Genomic DNA, 20,667 nt, shown 5'->3' on the forward strand with positions numbered 1-20,667 from the left:
GGACATAGGTACGAAAGCAATTTTACCCAAACTGAAACGGAGACTTTCGCTATCGCTCGGTCAATAAAACAATAGTGTTATTTGTGTTATTTTGAATAAAATACCTAATTAAAAAGATATTTTTTCCCACTCGCCGTTTTTGACCTTTCTTATACAACAGTTGCATAAAATACTATATAATACCCTGGTTCATTTGAGTGCTGGACTCACCTGCAAACCTGCAAACCGTATATCTGTAAGCTTTATGAACGGTGCCACTACTTTCAGTCAACAATGCGCTTTAATTTCCGAACTTAGCCGGAACACTTCACCTGCGCAACTTGCGCGTGAAATGTAGTTAGTGTTCAAACTGCAAATTATATGAGCCATTTGCTGACAAACTTCAGGCCGGTGACAAAACTAGGAACTTAGTTGAGTTAGCTTCTTTAGTGGTTTATGTTTATCCATTCACGTGCTTGATATTTTTCAGTGACTTCTATTATTATAATAAAAGTACCTGGGCGACCGAGCATTGCTCGGTTATAACTATTTATTGTAATATGGTGGTGTATAGGTGATAATCTTAACTACATTTTTTACTACATTTAACTTGACTAAAACAATAAAAATTAAAAATATATATATAAACTTGAACATATAAAAAAAAAAAGTTAGTCACCGGGCGAGATTCGAACACGTAACACTCGTTTAGCAGTCCGCGTCTTAACCCGCTGGACCAGACGGACAGTGGCCGGTAATACGAAATTAGCGACCATATTCTGCGTCGAAAGAAAAACGCATGAAAACTCGAAAACACGCGTTTTCCCAAACATAAGACTAATCTAGATCGATTGTTTACCCCCAAAAACCCCCATATACCAAATTGTAGCAAAATCGTTAGAGCCGTTTCCGAGATCCCGGAAATATATATACATATATATATACAAGAATTGCTCGTTTAAAGGTATAAGATAAGGGTGACAGCTGGCTATAAGCTTAACTGGTAGATAAAATGCTAAGTTTTGTACGAAATTTTATCTGGCAGTTAATTTATTTATTAAATTGCTATCCAATACTTTACTTGGACATTGTGAAACAGGCCCGCAGACTTTGTGAAACAGGCCCTTAGTAGACAAGCCAATTTTGTAACTGGTTCTGAGCGAAATATACCAGCCAGTTAAGAGTCACACGAACTCGCCGCCAAGAAGACCGCTCCCATACAGTTGAAGTTAGCATCGTTTTGACGATCAGCCTGGCCTAGTGGGTAAGTGACCCTGCCTATGAAGCCGATGGTCCCGGGTTCAAATCCTGTTAAGGGCATTTATTTATGTGACAAGCATAGATATTGGTTCCCGAGTCAATCATTTTTAATACTTAACAACTTTCCTTAAATGACACGAAACTTGGCATGATATTTACGTAGCATATGTCTGGTACAAGGTTTCGTTGCTAAAAAACATTATACTTACAAAGAAATCAGATCGAGTAGAAGATTTGCAGTACTACTTATTTTTATTATTTTTGGCATTCTACTAATATTCTTTCAAATAACTTTAAGCGAATAAGTATAGCGTGAACTTAACCTTAAACAAAACGTCGTAAAGCAGCTATTTATAACGTAACAATCAGTATTGATTCCGAACCCGATTCACGGTCAATACCGGCGACACGTCGCGCATCCAAATTGGCGCTTAGTTACATAATTGCTTTGTAAGTGGACATTTACACGCCACACTGCGAATTACAAGGACACTCGGGGTTACAGTATCAATTGAATGGTCTGACAGAAACTCTTTTTCAAGTAAAAAGGTCAACTGAACAGTAAACAAATCGTAAACCAGCCATTTATAACAATTAGCATTGATTTTATACCCGATTCAATGCATTAAATGGTGGTGGAATGGTCATTTTTGTTGATGGCACGTCGCGCATCCAAACTGGCGCTTAGTTACATAATTGCTTTGTAAGTGGACATTTACACAACACACGGCGAATTACAAGGACACACAGGGTTACAGTACCAATTGAATGGTCTGACAGAAACTTTTTTTTCAAGTAAAAAGGTCAACTGAACAGTAAACAAACCGTAAACCAGCCATTTATAACAATGAGCATTGATTTTGTACCTGATTCAATGCATTGAATGGTGGTGGAATGGTCATTTTTGTTGATGACTTCGCAAATCCAAATTGGCGCAAATACAATTAACCTTGTCATGTCAAACCATCATTGCATTCGATAACCCTACAATCTAGGGATAGGGATCTAGATCCTAGATCCTATCTACGGCGATTTACTTGACAATCCGTGCGTGCCAGATGCTCCGATTACAATAGGTTGGTCAATTAGCCACTGACAACAGTTTATAATGGGACATTCTGGTGAGATCTATAATTGCTTCCAAGGAGACAATGTTCGTAATATTATGTAATTTTCGTAATTAGAGTCCGCCTTAGCTAAATTTGCAACGATTTGAATAGAACAAAGTGAGGAGTGTTATTATAAACGTCATATTTTAATAGAAATTTGACACTTAAGATGGCAATGCCACTCTTTGTCAAACTGCAAATGCCGTACAGCGTGACTTTGGTACAACTTGTGACAACTTTCATACACGATATTTTTTTATACTGTCACATCAATATCGCCATTTTGTATTATACAGCCGCAAAGTTGGATATTAGGTAGACACAAAAGGAACATAATAATATAATAGTTCATAGATGTGTATAGAAAACTCGACAATTATTAAAATCCCTCCCGTACTTTGTTAAGAAGACAGTTAATAAAAAAGTAGCGTTGAAGATTCGGAAAAATTGGGTCTGGTTTTGTTTCTAGAGAAGAATCAAATCAGTAGTCAACTCAATATTCTGAGTAGGAATAACCTAAACTCTTAGAATAATAAAAAATGTGAACCTATAACGATTTTTGAAAAACACATTTCACATTCTAAAGTACAATGACATATACCTAGATACGGAAGAAACGATTTGTGAAAAAGACAGTGCAATGCCATATAGATACGAAAGAAAAAGTGTAGGTATATAAACGCCTCTAGGAGGATCAAATCAGTGTCTTCTAAAGTGATAGTTATACATCACTTTTTAATTTTATCACGGTTCAATTATAATATTAAGACCCATTTAGACAGTTCAAGAACTTGCATGCAATTTTGGATACTAGCTATTAGTAGAGTAGTTGCTGACTAGTAGAAGTTAGGGTAACTACAGAGTGCAAAAATTCAGTCGATCGACCAAATAACGCAATTTAACGAAAATCGCATGCAAGTTCTTAAACCGTCCAAATAGGACTTAAGTCTAGCTAGGCCAAAACCTTGTTATATCATGATCATTCATGACCTAACTCATCCTGACATAATCGACACAATGTGTCACGTACCGTGGTCTCGAGTCCTTTAATCATGTCGAGGATTGCAACTTAGTATTCAGCCCGTTACAGCGAGCATTTATTTTGGTCGCGTGACGACATCTATGTTTTGAGAGGCCTAATACGTGTGTGGAAGATCTAACGCGGTTATCACACTTATCCGCAAGCCCGGTGTGTGAGCGAAACAGTGCCATGCGTGTAGATGTCCTGACAGATCCGCAATATCCGTACCGCTGTGAAATCCGCCTAAAAGCGAGGATCGTGGCAAAAATGTAAACTATTGTGGGCGAAAGTTTTCATACTAAGTATCAAATACTTCTGGTAGCTATCTGGAAAATATAAACACTGATGTCCAAAATTAGGATAAGTAAAAATTACATTTGATTGCGTGATAGTACATGTATCTGTATTGACCGATAAATGTGAAACCAAAAAATATGAACTTTTGCGGGTTTAATTTTTCAGATTATTTGCTATCAAATAATAAGCCAGGCGGGGCGGCGGGGCGGTGAAACCGATAATTTGATACTGATACCATATTTATTTTGCAGAAAAGATTATTAGAGCGATGCGATGTTACTGAAACGTGCGCATCCAAATTTAAACTTTGAATCAGTACCCCTAGTGTAAATAAATTCGATTTCCAAACGTGACGTACGCGTTTGCGTTTAGTCTCATTTTGTATTGGATTTAGAAAGAGCGCGCCAAGCGGGACGTTTTGGAACCTCAAAATCCTATACAAAATGAGACTTAACGCAAACGCGTTCGTCACGTTATGATGTCGATCAAAGTTACACTAGGGGTACAGAATTTAAAACAAAATGACATTTTTAAGACCGTTAGTATATAAACTTAACTTTTGCTGTGTTTTTACTTCAAGAGCTTATTGCGTATAACCGTTGGTGTTGGTTCACACCTTAATCTTTAACCTTACTCACCTGACTTAGCACTTAAGATAGGAAAGCTAAGGTACTACCTATCGTGCCTGCTATATGGCTATCAGTACGCCTTTGACGTTGGATCTAGGTCGAGCTAAGCTATCGAGCTCAGGTCTCTCAGGTACTTTGAGTAGCTCTTATTTGACTAAAATAAAATCTTTTCCGAAGCTATTAAGACTTCGAAAGTTCTAGATCTCTGGTTCTAGTTTTATTGCCACTAAAATAAATCTAGCTAAAAGACGAGGCTCGAATAACCCAACAGATTTTAAAGGTGTAGTCTTGGCCGCATTAAGAGAATAAAAAGCAATGATATACAAAGCCTTCTTAAATCGGTCTTGTTTTAGAGATAAGGACAATTCTTGTGAAAATTTGTTTCTGCAATAACTTAATGAAAAGCGCCATTTTGGTTGCGACTATGTGATTTGGTTTAGATGTACATACGGACGGATTTTAAAGATTTAAAGGAAACTCGTAAAATTTATCTGCAAATACAAAAGCTTTAATTTTTCGTTGTAAGGTTTTTTCTGCTAAGATGTTACACACAATGTGCACACAAAAAAAAGAAACGAATTTTACCAAGTCATATAATTTTTTTCCTCTTTATGACCTTAGGAATGCATGGTTAAAATCCGTCCGGTTACTCGAGCCTCGAGCCCATGGTGTAGATTTGACGTTAGAATTGACGACTCTTTAACTAGTTTATTCCTTTTGTGTGTTATTTTGAAGTATACTCAAACAGGAAAAATTACTACGTATTTTCTATTACGTTTTTATTTGGCAGCTAGTATTATTCAATCCACCGACGGAGCGACAGCTGAAGTTCACGAGGCTTCATGATTCATGTCTTTTAACCTCTCGCCGTTCCGTTACCGTTCGAGAAAAAAATGACTGACTCCATTTGTATCTGACCCGAGGTCTTTATTTATTACACTCAGAAAAGCGATCGAGGTAAATAAATAACGACATATTTCAAAATAGGGATTATCGATACACAGTTGTCGCTTTTCCAACGCGAATTTAAATATAATGGCGCCCGGAATTGAAATCGATTGCGATTATAATCCAGCGAATCACAAAGCGGCATTCAACACGATGTTGTTCAAATCTTCGTTTCGCCGTGTCGATGGCGGACGCATTGTGTGTAGAATTGATGATTTTAGAACGATTATGATCGGTAATCGAATTTGAATTGTGGTTAAATGTTAAGGTTGAATTGTGGGTGGAAATCACTTGATGAAGCTACAGCAATAGGGGAGTTTGTTTTTAACATTCGCTCCTAGAAAAATCACGAACATAGGTCTAAAATCTAAAATGCACTTTGAAAAATCTAAAATGCAATTCGCACAAACAAATGATGACGTTTAAAATAACATTTGCACAGTCTGTGCTATCAAAACCGCTGCCAAGTTAGCTTGGTCTAACTCTATTAACCAATCACACTTATTGTTAACTCGTAGCCCGTAGTGTGTTAAAGCGAAGGCTGGTAACAAGGGTTTGCACTCAAGGAAGGATGATTAATACGCGCCTAGTCGTCTTTTATATTGTTACTGCCTGCTGGCAATTTTATATGGTGATAATTTCTCAAAATATTCTATAAGCGCTGGTGGCCTAGCGGTAAGAGCGTGTGACTTGCAATCCGGAGGTCGCGCTTCAAACCCCGGCTCGTACCAATGAGTACGTGTACGAAAAGCAAGTGGTAAAAATCAAATGAATATTCCGAAATACTCATTTGACTGAGGATTAGATTTCGCGACATCCGGATTGAAAATCGCCACTCGGCCACCACAGATTATTAAAAAAACAGTATAAAATTACCCCTTCTTCAGTCGGGTGAAAACAATATCAACGCGAAGCTATAAACATGTAATCTACTCCCCTCCACAAAGCAGGCATCTCATTTCCTGCTACAAAATACATCACTAGTCAACCTACTTTCATCTTGCCTGCAACTCATCTCCTTGTATCCAAGTTGTTTAAAGAGTGGCTATCGCAGAATTGTAGTTTTTAGGTATATTGACTTTTTCTTCGTGATCAAGGGAATATTCCATGACAAATATTATACGGAAACCAGATATATTTGCAAGGGCAGAGGGCAGACTCTAATAATAACCTTAAATATCTCGATAAAAAAAAATCGTTTATTAAAAGAAAGAAGATAAAATGACATAACTAGCTCAGTGGTCCCACACTAGGCTAGGCCTGTGTCGTGGTGACCGCTCTACAGAATTACTACATAAATTAGGAACAAATTCACGAAAACATGTCTAATTTTCATTTATATCAGTTGTATATCGTACACTGCATATCATATAAACAGTACACTTTTAGTATAAAAAAGCGGCCAAGTGCGAGTCGGACTCGCGCATGAAGGGTTCCGTACCATTTAAGACGTATTAAAAAAAAATCTACTTGCTAGATCTTGTTCAACATTTTACCACTTTGGACACACATTTTACCACTTTGGGACTGTCTCTCGCGCAAACTATTCAGTTTAGAAAAAAATGATGTTAGAAACCTAAATATCATTTTTGAAGACCTATCCATAGATACCCCACACGTATGGGTTTGATGAATTTTTTTTTTTATTTATTTATTGACGTATTAAAAAAAAAACTATTCACTAGATCTCGTTTAAACCAATTTTCGGTGGAAGTTTGCATGGTAATGTATATCATATATTTTTTTTAGATTTTTCATTCTGTTATTTTAGAAGTTACAGGGGGGGGGACACACATTTTTTCACTTTGGAAGTGTCTCTCGCGCAAACTATTCAGTTTAGAAAAAAATGATATTAGAAACCTAAATATCATTTTTGAAGACCTATCCATAGATACCCCACACGTATGGGTTTGATGAAAAAAATTTTTTTTTTAAATTTTTATGACGTATTAAAAAAAAAACTACTTACTAGATCTCGTTCGAACCAATTTTCGGTGGAAGTTTGCATGGCAATGTATATCATATATTTTTTTTAGATTTTTCATTCTGTTATTTTAGAAGTTACGGGGGGGGGGGGGGACACACTTTTTACCACTTTGGAAGTGTCTCTCGAGCAAACTTTTCAGTTTAGAAAAAAATGATATTAGAAACCTCAATATCATTTTTAAAGACCTATCCATAGATACCCCACACGTATGAGTTTGATGAAAAAAGATTTTTTGAGTTTCAGTTCTAAGTATGGGGAACCCCCAAAATTTATTGTTTTTTTTCTATTTTTGTGTGAACATCATAATGCGGTTCATAGAATACATCTACTTACCAAGTTTGAACAGTATAGCTTTTATAGTTTCGGAAAAAAGTGGCTGTGACAGAATCGGACAGACAGACGGACATGACGAATCTATAAGGGTTCCGTTTTTTGCCATTTGGCTACGGAACCCTAAAAAGCTAGTGATATAACGAGGAATCTGAAGAGCAAAATTTTAACCAGAAGTTTATTTTCAGAGTAATTACGATAAAAGGTAAAACCCCGCGTGACGGCCATATCTTCCATCGCAAGTTTCGCCAAATGTTTTGTTTCCTTCTAATTTCATTTTTATGCATTTATGCATCTAGGTATCTAAACATTTATGATATAGACTAAATCGATTATAAAATGCAAATACGTAAGTATAAAAGTGTACACCTAATTGGGCTAGACTTCGCTCGAGTCAAACATATTTATTTAACAGTTAAATTATATGTGAAGTCTATTCAATAAGTTATTTTATTAGTAACTAAGCGAAAATTTTGTGAAATGAAAAGCTATAGTTGCTCCACACGCCATTATTTCTGTACGTGATCAAAATGTTGTGAATATGATCTCCATGAGATATATTTAGTATTCAGAGCAAGCGGTAATAATATAAGTATAATAAAACACTTAGGAGAGGACTTCTTAGGGATTATGTTGGTTTACTTTCTAGCTTCCCAACCGAAACATGAAACTCAACTAACACTTGTAATAAGATGCACTGAGATAACTTCAAAAGCTGGGAAAATTGCAAATATCATTTTAAAAAATTATCCCGCTTTCGAAGTTCACTCCAATGCACTTTACCACTTACAAAATTTTGTAAAGCTACTACTTATTTAAACAAACAGTTAGATAGGTACTAAGGTACTCGAAAACCAGCAAAGCTAGTAAACCTTATAATGATGTGAAAAATATTTCACGGGTGTTTAATTTCCTTTTCTGGGGAAAATAAAAGTACAATATTTCAGTAAATAGCTTCCAAGTTAAACTAAATTTAAGTAGTTTTGAGATTATCCTATCCGATAAAAAGTTTAAAATATCGGCAAATTGTGTAAGGGTGTAAGTATCTAAGTCTTTGAATGTGCTGTCTGCCTTTGGCCTTGTCTCATAAATCTGATATTCGAACCGACACCACCTATATTAGATCAGTTAATATGTCGAACAAAACTTATCAGTTATTGGAAAGTAATTTTAGTACCAACACTTCAAAAGAAATGCATTTGTTAGTGGAGATGAAATTAGTAATTGGAAAATAGTTTCCAGAAGCCTCTTGCCTCGCACAACTAAACTGGAATGAACGGGAACCGTTACCGGACCGATACGACCTTTAAACCTTGCAATCCCTCTGTGACTGGTGTCCATGGACGACGGTAATTGCTTACCACCAGGCGATTCGTCTGCTCGTTTGTCTCCGATATCATAAAATAAAATTGTGAGTTCATCTCATCATTTCCATAAAGCTTTTTCGCAATCGTTATCTAGTTTTTAAACCGTTTTGATGTTATTTTTTGCAAAAGCGCTCTATCAAATCAGATTGATGCACTGTTCGTTAGTCCATCTGGCGCTGTCGACGCGAATCAAAAAGCCGCGTAATCCTCTCCCATTGTACCCATCGTTAATCAACCGAACAAACTTCCACTGCGGGACGTTTGCTCAAAGCAAATGGCGCCGTAAAAATGTTTAAATTTAAACGAATATCCGGCGTGCGAACGTATTTTAACCCGACTGTTGTCTTCCGAATCATATTATTCAATGCAATTTTAAGCTAGATTTATATACACGTTATTTATTCCAGCCCCTATAGGCCACCTGCTCCTTTTCTTTAAGCTGAATTCATTTCAGGAAAGCCAGTGAATGGAAATTTCCTAATTAAATAACGAAATGTCTTTTGGAACGTCGCCTGAAAGGTCATTCATATTAATTATGGTTAATTTATTGGGGGAATGTTTGGGAAAATTACGAAACAATATACGCTCATTTACATAAGAAAACGCGCTCGGCGACACCAATTAAGTTCTATGGATGCTTCGTAACTCAGCCGTAGTGGCGTATGTTCCTTAAGTAATACATAAATCTTTAGACACGCGGTACCGTTATACGCTCGAGCAAGCTTTAGAACAATTACATCGATATGCCGCATCGTTATTTCCAAATAAACTGTCGTTGATCTACTTTTGGTCTACATTGTTTAGAACAGGAGGCTATTTCCATAATCGTTTCAAAAGTGTTTTGAAATGGGCCATTTTACTTATACCATACTTTTTTGGAAAATGTTCTTATCAAAATCTCAAGGTCTTTAATCCTAATAGAAGAAATAAATTGTCCTAAGATCCTTAGATTACAGGTTTATGTCCTGTCACGTAGACAACTTTATCATCACCAATCGTTTGTTCATCACCGTCTCGGCCGTAAGACGTCCATAGCTGGACAAAGGCCTGGGATCTCCACAATGAACGGTTATTCGCTGCCCTCAACCAACCGGTTCCCGTGGTTGTTTATTCATTAAGTATTTAATTGCTTATAATACACATATAAACTCAACGCCAAATTGCGCAGCTCAAGCCAACTTTTTCCGAGGTCTCTACATTCCGTCTACTTCAGTCGCAATGGTAGCAACGTGCTTCGGAAACCGAAACTGGTTATTAATAAAACTGTTATTTAAAGCAACATCTTGAAAATACAAAAACTGAAACCGTTACGTTTCGTTTCACAGAAAACTTGAAACGACGTCTACAAAGTCGTGAATACTTTACCTTAACATCTTTTCAACTCGTACTTATCGCTTGCAATTGTTGCGAGCTGTACAGATAATTTATGCGAAGAGTTTTGCCCTGCTTGTCCGGAAAACGTAAAAGCTTTTAGCGTCATCTCTGTGCGCCCCGAGCAATTTCTTTTGCTGTTTAAATGCCATTAAAATGTACTAAACGCGGTCGATTGTGACGATAAAAATATTCGAAAGTGCATCGTTTAAATTATAGCTTTCATTTTAGAGTTGGTGTTGATTTATCATAAAGTACAATGATACATTTTGTTCAAGTACTAAAAATAAACTAAAAATATGTACTCACAAATATCATCATCATATTCTCCATCTCTCTCTGCCTATGTTCCACTGACAAGCGACTCTTGCGAATGGCTCCTCTGCACGATGTCCCGGCGCTGGACCAGGGAGATGGCCATGCAATGGTTGAGAGCACGTACTATGGAATGGGCCACGTGTAGATGTGTACGCACCATCGCTGGCCCACTACCTTCGATGTGCGGACGAAAAACCGACACCGTGACCATCCTATCGCCATCCCGCCGCGCCATAAGCCATCCAACACCACTACCATCGTGTAGAGGAGCCATAAAAAATACTACATATTCAACATTCAATACATTCTATAGTCAACTGAATGAAACCATAAGAAAAGAAACTCAATCATAAATGAAATAAACTAAAAATCCATCCATCCATCAACACTTTAAAACTACAATAAATATAGAGGTACTACAACACTACAAGATTTTTCATACTTAATATTAATAAATGAATGGAGTCTGGTGAGTCGTTATTGGAATATTAAATATTAGGGTTTGTTTATTTGCCTTTTCATCACAGAGCACGGAGGGAACGTGACATTTTGAACAGAGGTAATTGAAGGGAAGGAGAGTTATATACCATCCCGGAGTTTAGGAGATAAGTGTGCGAAGTGGCGGGACTAATACTTAGGTACAGATAGCTATATATATAGATGTATATAGAATTGAAAGCTTATTTAATGTTGAATTGCTAACAATATAATTTAACGTAATTGACCGTCTCAATTTTTGCATAATTCTATGTAATATTCGAAAAAAGTTATAAAAATACATGCATGTGTTGAATAAAATAAAACGCAAAAAATACGCGGCGTCTTCAAGATGATTTTGATCCTTATTTATTTTTCTTTTTTACATGGTTGATAGGAAAGCGGACCCTGATGCTTGGCCGGAAAACGCTAGGTTGAAGAAGAAGAAGACATGGTTGAATCTTACAAAAGCTGGGTCTTTTATCGTGTATTGGACTGCCAAAATTGCAACTGGACATGTTTCACCAAACCAACTCGTTGGATGGCAATAAAAAATAAGCGTGTTATTGAAAAGTACCCTAAGTTTGAAGGGTATATTCGCTGAAGTACAGACTTGTCGGAGAAATAATTGCTGATGATAAAATAACGTTATATTAAAGTAGGTTTATACAAATAAACAATTGTAACATTTTATTAATGTGACACTGATTTTACTCCCTTTTGTGAAGTATTTTTTTTAGAATGCTGCCGCGTATTCGCCTCTAACGACAATCCCAAAGTAAACAAGTAGTAAATAAAGTCGCGATCAACATTTTAAAATAATTATATTGAGTTAAATCATGGCTAACTTTTTTTGAATAAAGTTTTGTATTACATTTTATCAGTCATAACCAGACATAGAAGTTTTTGTGGCAAAAAAAGTGTTTGACAAAATGAAATATCGACTTGTCTGTTATCGATGTTACCTTAACGTTACCTATATTTTATGAAGTGAAGATAGCTACCGCAAAATACACAACACGTTGGATATCTTCTTTAATATATTGGTCATTTTCTATTCTTTTAGCACTGTATACTACGGTTTATGTTTTAGAATTAAGTAGAATTTACCTCTCTTAATTATTAATCTATGACTGACTTATCGATAACAGATTTATCGACGTTTAATTTTTTCAAACACTCGTTTTTGCCACAAAAACTTCTATGTCTGGTTATAACCTTTGTGACAGAACTTATGACCTGACTAAGTACTAAAGTAAGAAGGTAAGTAATGTAATCTTAGAATGGGTAAAATAATAGTGACTTATTAGTGACGTTAAATCAAATAATTTGGGCGTGGCCAAGGCCTATTTTTGATATTTTCCATTCGCCCGTCTAAAACTATTTCGACGGGTGATATCGCGTAAAATTAATTTAAAATACATCCCGACGTTTACCCGATATAATCCGTCTAAATACGAGGGCGGGATGATAAGTAACTGGCCTTAGCTATTTAAAAAGTTTGAATTTAAAAATAAACTAGCGTAATTTAAGCTTCGTGTCTCTGGCTATCTGTGTTCGAAATTTAAATTTGATGGCTTAAATATTTTATCGATTTTCTGTTATTTGAAAATATATTGTGACGATTGTTTTCAAAATGGATAAAATTGAACAAAGAGCGGTGATAAAGTTTCTTTACATGAAGGGTATGAAGGGGATAGGTATTTATGAAGAGTTAAAGAATGTTTTAGGTGAATGTGCTCTTTCTCACGCCACAGTAAAAAACTGGGTGGCTGAATTTAAACGAGGCCGTACAAGTGTCCAAGATGAAGCCCGCTCTGGACGTCCAAAAAGTGCCACAACTCCGGAAATGGTCTCCAAAGTGCACGATATGGTTTTGGCAGATCGACGATTGAAGTTATCAGAAATAGCTGACACTACAGGGATATCAAAGGAACGGGTACATCATATTCTAAGTGAAGAATTAAATATGAAAAAGTTATCCGCCCGTTGGGTGCCGCGATTGCTTACGCACGATCAAAAAAGAATCCGCGTGCAAAATTCGGAAGAATGTTTGGATCGTTTTCAGAAAAATAAAGCTGATTTTTTGCGTCGATTTGTAACAACAGATGAAACATGGGTTCACCACTACACGCCAGAATCAAAAATTCAATCAAAACAGTGGACTGAATATCGGGTCCCAAAAAAGCTATGGCTGTAAAGTCGGCTGGAAAAGTTATGGCTTCCGTCTTTTGGGATGCTAGTGGAATTTTGATGATAGACTACCTTCCCAAAGGTAAAACTATTAATGGGGAATACTATGCTAATCTTTTAGATAAGCTTCATCAATGCATTCATCAAAAACGACCAGGCTTAGCAAAAAAAAAATCATCTTCCATCAAGACAACGCTAGGGTTCACACATGTGTTAAAGCCATGGCAAAAATCGGCGAATTAAAGTATGATTTGCTGCCCCATCCACCTTATTCGCCTGATCTGGCACCATCCGACTTCCACCTGTTCCCGAAGCTTAAAACTTTTTTGGGTGGACAGAAATTTGCCACTAATGATGCCGTCATAGCCGCTGTGGAGGAGTATTTTGCAGGCCTCGAAAAGAATCATTTTATGGAGGGCATCGCAGCTTTAGAGCGAAGATGGAATAAGTGCATAGAGCTAGGTGGAGACTATGTCGAAAAATAAAATTAGTTTTAACACCGAAATTCAAGTATTTTCTACTTAGGCCAGTTACTTATCATCCCACCCTCGTACTTTTATGTCATAACTATCGCGGTAACTGAAGTCAATATTCTAGTTTAAAAAAAAATTAAGGAAAAAAAATCCTAACAATCTATCTTAATCTATATTATAATTACATATTTATTTACTTTTCTTCCTGTTTTTGTATTCCAATTACAATTTGGATCATTTCACTCGAATCGCGTCGCTTACGGAAGCTGCTTTGTAAATACGTGGGTAATACTAAAAGTTTCTGGAAAGAGCCACTTAGAGGTCACGCAATGAAAATGTTTATTTGTTAAAAATATAACTTAATATTGCGACCTGTAGAGGAGAACAAATGCCCGAGTTAAAACGGAGACCTTCGCTAACGCTTCAGTCAATATAAAAAAGTTTCGTATCTTCTACGGTTTTTAAGAACCCTGGAACTTTCTGTGTGGCCTATAAACCTACGTACTTAGGTAAAAATCTTGTGTCTGTCTATATAGTTAGCAATGTCCTTATTCGGTATAATGAAAGAGGAGAGTTATGCCATCAAATGACCATCCTCATATGATATACTTAGGTAGATAATAATATAATGTGTGGGTTGTTAGGTATCAAAATGAAACAGTAATTATTTTATATGATATATGGGACTTCAAACTTCTTTATTTAACAAATTACTTGAAAATAGAAAAGGAGGAACCAATTTGAATTTACAACCCATCTAAGTCAGGTTCCCCAGCTACGATATCGCTTTCAATATTGCAGTGGTTTTGGCCTCTCAGGAATTTGAAGTAACCCTTATCTCCCCAGTCATTGTTCCAAGAATTTGCGCACAACCAGTACTTCTGGCCATTCTCGACTCCCCATCCTAAGATCTTAATAGCATGACCAGCCAAGAACGCTCCAGATGTATGAGAGTACACGCCGCTTTTATAATTAACGAAATCTTGATATACGTTGAAATCAGCCTCAACGGGACCTTTAGTATACAATTCCGCTTTAATGTGGTCTTCATCAGCAATCGAATAAACAGCTTTCGCGTGATGCTTGTCTTTCTTATACTCCACATGACCAGCTGTGCATTTATTCAAGCACTCTGGCGTTTTATCCAAACCGTTGCACTTCGGCCTCGGTCCATCTACGTGGTGCTCGCATGGAGGGATTTCATAAGGCCTGCAACCTTGAGATGAATTATACTGTCCCCCAGACACGATACCAACGTTTTTCCAGTACTGAAACGCTGTACTTGGTGCACCACCACGGCATCCATCACCACATTCTGTACAGCAACTTACTAAATCCTGAGCTGAGAAGTGGAACTGTTTTTTGCCATTTGAGTACGTGCACACTCGATCGGTCATAACTTCAGTAGCTCCGAAAGCCCAACAGCTACCGCACGATCCTTGGTCTCTGATTTCGTTTAGACTCGGGCAGTTCGGCCATTTTTTTCTAGGGTCAAAGTTTTCTGGTAAACTGGCGATTAAGTCAGCGTCATGGGTTATAGCGGGGAGCTTGGGTGACAGAGGGTTTTTTACTACTCCCATTAATGCCTTGATGTGAGTAAGAGGAGTGTCCAATGGAAAGTTTCGTCCGGCCTTCCAAGAATTTTGCTTGGAGTTGATCAAAGATATGAATTCTTCAGAGAGCGGGTGCAGAGAATCCTTTGCTGCTACAAGTGTAGCAGCAGTGAAGACTATACCGATGGCGATGGAAAGTGCCATCTTTAATTTCGATGAGGAAGTAGCAAGTAGTAGTTTGCAAGTGGATTTCACGTTAAGAATGAGGAATTGTGATGTTTAAATAGTAAAACACTGGCCGCTGTTTCATACTTAGGTAGGTATGTGACACATAAACATAATGTAAAAATGCGGTCAAGAGCCTGTCGGGTCATGTCCAGTGTAGGGTTCCAAAACCAGAATTATTAATAAATAAATAATAATAATAAATATTATAGGACATTATTACACAAATTGACTGAGTCCCACAGTAAGCTCAATAAGGCTTGTGTTGAAGGTACTTAGACAACGATATATATAATATATAAATATTTATAAATACTTAAATCAGCGAACGAAAAAAACATAGAAGACTAACGTCAAACAAAATATCAGCGTAAAAGTGGCCCCACTATTAAAACACGCAATAATAATAACGGACCAATAGCAACTCGTCAAAGTTCAGGTCTTGTTTTCGCCGACGAAACTTCATTTGACCATGATTAGCCAATTTAAACCACCCGAACTACGATTGGTCTATAATAAAATGAGGCGCTGTGATTGGCTGTAGCGCAGCTCTAGGTAGACGGTTTCATGCAAAATATGTAGACTAGTTTTAAATGCAATATTTTTTTATTATAATTTATTATTTTATTTTAAAGGCTTCTTATTTGTTTGTTTATTGCACGTGTTTAAAGGCAATTAAGCCTTCGAACCAATTAATACATTGTGTCGTTCATCTTATAGGGCACGTGCGACGTTTAGTTAGGTGGCACAGAAATATGTCAGATGTAAATGAATGTAAATTGGAATTTTGGATTTTACTCTGATCAAGATGAAAACCGATATCTGAGGATCCGAGAGGCCTTTTATTTACGAATTTGAGATCAAAAAAAAATGCCGCGAGTTGAATTTTAGAATTTTTCATCCGATCAAGGTGAAAATCCATATCTGAGGACCCGAGCGGCCCTTCATTGTGATTCTAAAGTCATATTTGGTAAAAGCACCCTCCATTTTGAATGAAACGCCCGATATCTTGAATATCGCCATTTTTGCTCTTATCATGATCATCATTCATCATATAAAAGCAAACACGGAGAAATTTAAGATGTCGGGCGTTTTTGCCAAATTTGACTTCAGAATCATAATGAAGGGTCACTGGGATCCTTAGATATCGATTTTCATCTCGATCAGAGCCAAAATGCAGAAATCCAAGATGGCGGGCGTTGGTTTAATTTTGACCTCGTATTCATTGTAAAGGACCTCTAGGATCCTCAGATATCGATTTTCATCTTGATCAGAGCAAACATGCAGAAATTCGTATTGAACACGTCGTCATAGGAACAGTTTGTATGGGAATAGTACATTACTATAGAGGACGGGAAACGAAGGATTGCAGGCCAAGTAGATATAGACGGCCGAGCGTAGCGAGGACGAATACGGATATGCGGCCGGCAACCCCCCCGTTTCTCGCCGAGATTTGTGTAGTGCTTTTCTAAAACTTGCAATGAAATAATTAAAAAAAAAACACGAAAAAGACAAAAAAAGAAAAAAAAACTTAATGGCAGAATTTTGCTTATAGGTTTTTTTGATTGAATGCCATAATTTGACGTTTAAAAACAAAAGAAGGTTGCCTTACAGGCCTAGGTGTGTAAGGCTGTATGAAATTCCTTTACATAAATATCATCTTCACTCATCGCACCTGATATGTAGTATTTCCGGACCTAATTTGAAGTAAGTCATGTCAACATTTCATTAAAAGTTTGAGAAAAATAGCATTATTGTTTTTACTATTTTCCTCGTATTCTTTCCATAATTTTTCACCGTTCTAACCTTCCCTGGACCTAGAAATATTCCAATACCAAAATTAGCCAAATCGGTCCAGCCATCCGCGAACTTAACGAAAAGTTATAAATAGCAGCCAGATACCGGGACTTAGTAAGAAAGTACACATAAAAAACCTCCACCTACAACGGCGACTCGTATTTACTATCACAAATTTAAATTATTAAAATAACAACCCGAACAAATTAAAAATGAAAGTTTCTTAATATCAATGGTTGTTTAAAATGCATAACATCATCCCCATATAAAGCCGGTTGTGATCAAGAGAAATCAAATTAATATGATTCTAGCTAAACTATACGTGAAAAGTAATCCCATATTTTTTCCAGTGTTGGTTGGAACGACTAGCACATCATTAATTATCCGCACAATAAGGCATAATTCTTTCGTTAAAGATATAATTTGAATACTTCTTACTATGACTGTCACAACGGGCCGCAATTTGCGAACTAAATAGCTCCGCGGCACAAAATTGACGCCCCGCCCGCTTCGGCACAATGTGTGTGGGGTCATTTTTCAGAGCTAGTTCGACATCTATGTTTATTATCAATCGCTGACTTAAATACATAGAAAACACCCATGACTCAGAAACAAATATCCATGCTCATCACACGAATAAATGCCCTTACCAGGATTTGAACCCGGGACCATCGGCTTCGTAGGCAGGGTCACTACCCACTAGGCCAAACTGGTCGTCAACAACAATAAATACAATCATTATTCAAACTATACTAGCAATTCCATTTGTTTGAGCTATTCCCTGACCACAGTAAGCGGTCTTATTCTGCAAAAAGGGACACAAAAGTGGGGAAGCATCCCCTTTATAAGTTCCTTTCCTTACCCTTATATTTTTACATGCATGCCAAGTTTCATACTTTCTTCCGGTGAGGACTTCGTGCTTTCTTTAGGTGAATATTCTTAGTTATTTATACTTATGCTTTAATCGCTTGTTCCAGAGAATGAATGCAGCTGCCACAGTGTACTCTCATTTTGTACGGACATATCTAAACAAATAACCCGTTTCCATTGTTCTTGAGTACCTGCAGCCTGTAGGCTACAGGCAGAATCAAATAGATAGTGACGACCAAATATATTGTAACACCTTTTTTACCACAGAAAAAACAGACTGTACATAAATATGAAATTAAAAATTTCGAAGGTGAACAGCACGAGCGTGCACTATCAGACATAGTCATAATGGTTCTTTGTTGATTTTTAACCCTAGAAATATATCATAAATATAAACGGCGAATATGTTAAATATTCACATTTAAAGTCACGTAATAAAAACATAGTTACGTCGGTACATCGATAAGCGTCTATGATATATTATACCACGTATTTTCTAACTTTAATTGTACACGTGTAAACTTAAGTAGAAACGTGTACCTAAACTTAAAGTAAGGTCGATGAAGGTAAATTTTAAACCAAATGTTATCTTAGGATCCATGCCGTGATATTGTCGATGGGCTTTTCTCTATAGAAACGATCGAATTAAGAGAATACAAAACGACTTTGATTTCAAACCGCTACCAATATTATTATTAGTTTGCTATACACACACACACGCACACACATAGCACAGTTTTGTATACAGCGTGCATTTTTGATACGACCACATAATAGGGTAGTTAGTTTAGGCTTTAATAAACACACTTCATTAAAGCTTAAACTTCTTTATAGGTTTGATGACTTTTATTTTTCCATATAAAAGAATTCAGCAACCAATGTATCACTACTTAGTTTTAACTCAAAACTTCGCATTTAATGACGCGACGTCACAACTGACCATGACATACGAAATACATTGCCGCTCGAAAAATATTCATAAATGAATTATCTTCTAATCATGAATGTTATATAGCACTAAACCTACGTATAGTTTAAGTTTGCCGTTATATCAAAAATCAAATCTGCGCATAATCGTACTATAATCGTACTATGAAATTTAAACTACAGTCCAAAAGTCTTCACTATATTTTTGCCCTGATGTCATTACATTTTGGATTTATCACTTTATACTTTTATCACACAATCACAAAACTAGTGCCAATTCTTAGGATTAGTTGCCAAGCGGACCCCAGGTTCCCATGAGCCGTGGCAAAATGCCGGCACAACGATGGAAGATCTGATCTGGTCGATGGATGGATAAATCTGTATCAGTTTGTTTCAAGTGTGTAATTGTAACTATAATCAGGATTTATCAGATGTCAGGATTCTTCCTGACTTGTCAGGAGCTTAATATTTGTTAGTTCTAAATAAATGAGTGACAATATTAGCTTGACTTTGACATTTCTTTTCGTTATAATATAAAACAATTGTACAATGGGCTGTGCTCTGAAGAATTGTTTGACATGATGCCCACGGCTACTTTCTATCACCGCACCGCCCGCCGTCGGCAGGGTGTTCATCCTCACACCCTAGAACCTAAATGGTCACGCACTGTGCGGTTTAAGAGGAACTTCCTCCCGCGCACGCTCCGGTTGTGGAATGAGCTACCTGCCGAGGTTTTCCCGAGGGTCTACAGTATGAGGTTCTTCAAAAAAGGAGTGTACAGATTTTTAAAGGGTCGGCAACGCGCATGTAACACCTCTGGAGTTGCAGGCGTCCATAGGCTACGGTGACTGCTTACCATCAGGCGGGCCGTATGCTTGCTTGCCACCGTCGTGGTATAAAAAAAAAAAAAAAAAAAAACTAAAACTCCGTTAAAAGCATTTATGACAAACTACAAAAAAATCTTTCACACACTTAACGTCATCTTTTCTAGAACATTCCACTAGAATGAAACTAGGCGACCTAAGAGAAGATTAACACCTAGCAACGTCCTAAAGAGCCCAAAAACTTAATAAACAAACACTTCAAATTCCGTAGGTACTTCGGAGGCTTTTTCACTTAGCAGGGGCTTGGCAACTATTAATCTTGTAGGTGTTCCCGAACAATTTATAACAGCGACAAAGGCCCGTGGTCTTGCCGAATTGTACGCGGGATTAAGTGGGACAAATAATGTTATTCGGTTAAATGTGGTTAAATGCAGACAAATGTTTGGATGTACGATGACAGTAGGTTTCCCGATGGTACTTGGGATACGTATTTCGATGATAATAAACCCAACACCCAACCTATTGAATTCATCAAGTGCCTATTTCACAAACTTTGTAATTGACAATGAAGCAAATTTATTGATAATCAAATACAAATGCAATCCGCCACATGCTTCGTCAAAACACAATTACCTATACCTACATTGCTGGGTTGGTAAGTTACGACGGTACATAGCGTCAATGTTTATTTGTTGTACTAGCAATGTACGGT

At 36.9% G+C, this 20,667-nt stretch overlaps 2 protein-coding genes across 7 annotated transcripts in view; both read right to left on the minus strand.

Annotated features, from left to right (window-relative positions):
- LOC133518719 (protein lin-10-like) overlaps positions 1-20,667 on the minus strand; it is a 247,449-nt gene that overhangs the window by 211,714 nt on the left and 15,068 nt on the right. The gene's annotated exons all lie outside the window — the stretch shown is intronic.
- On the minus strand, positions 14,424-15,596 carry LOC133518723 (cathepsin B-like). The gene has a single exon (XM_061852403.1). It carries the CDS (start codon positions 15,514-15,516, stop codon positions 14,506-14,508), a length of 1,011 nt encoding a protein of 336 aa, XP_061708387.1. The 5' UTR covers positions 15,517-15,596; the 3' UTR covers positions 14,424-14,505.

This window comes from Cydia pomonella, chromosome 6 (genome assembly GCF_033807575.1).
Source record: "Cydia pomonella isolate Wapato2018A chromosome 6, ilCydPomo1, whole genome shotgun sequence".
NCBI lineage: Eukaryota > Metazoa > Arthropoda > Insecta > Lepidoptera > Tortricidae > Cydia > Cydia pomonella.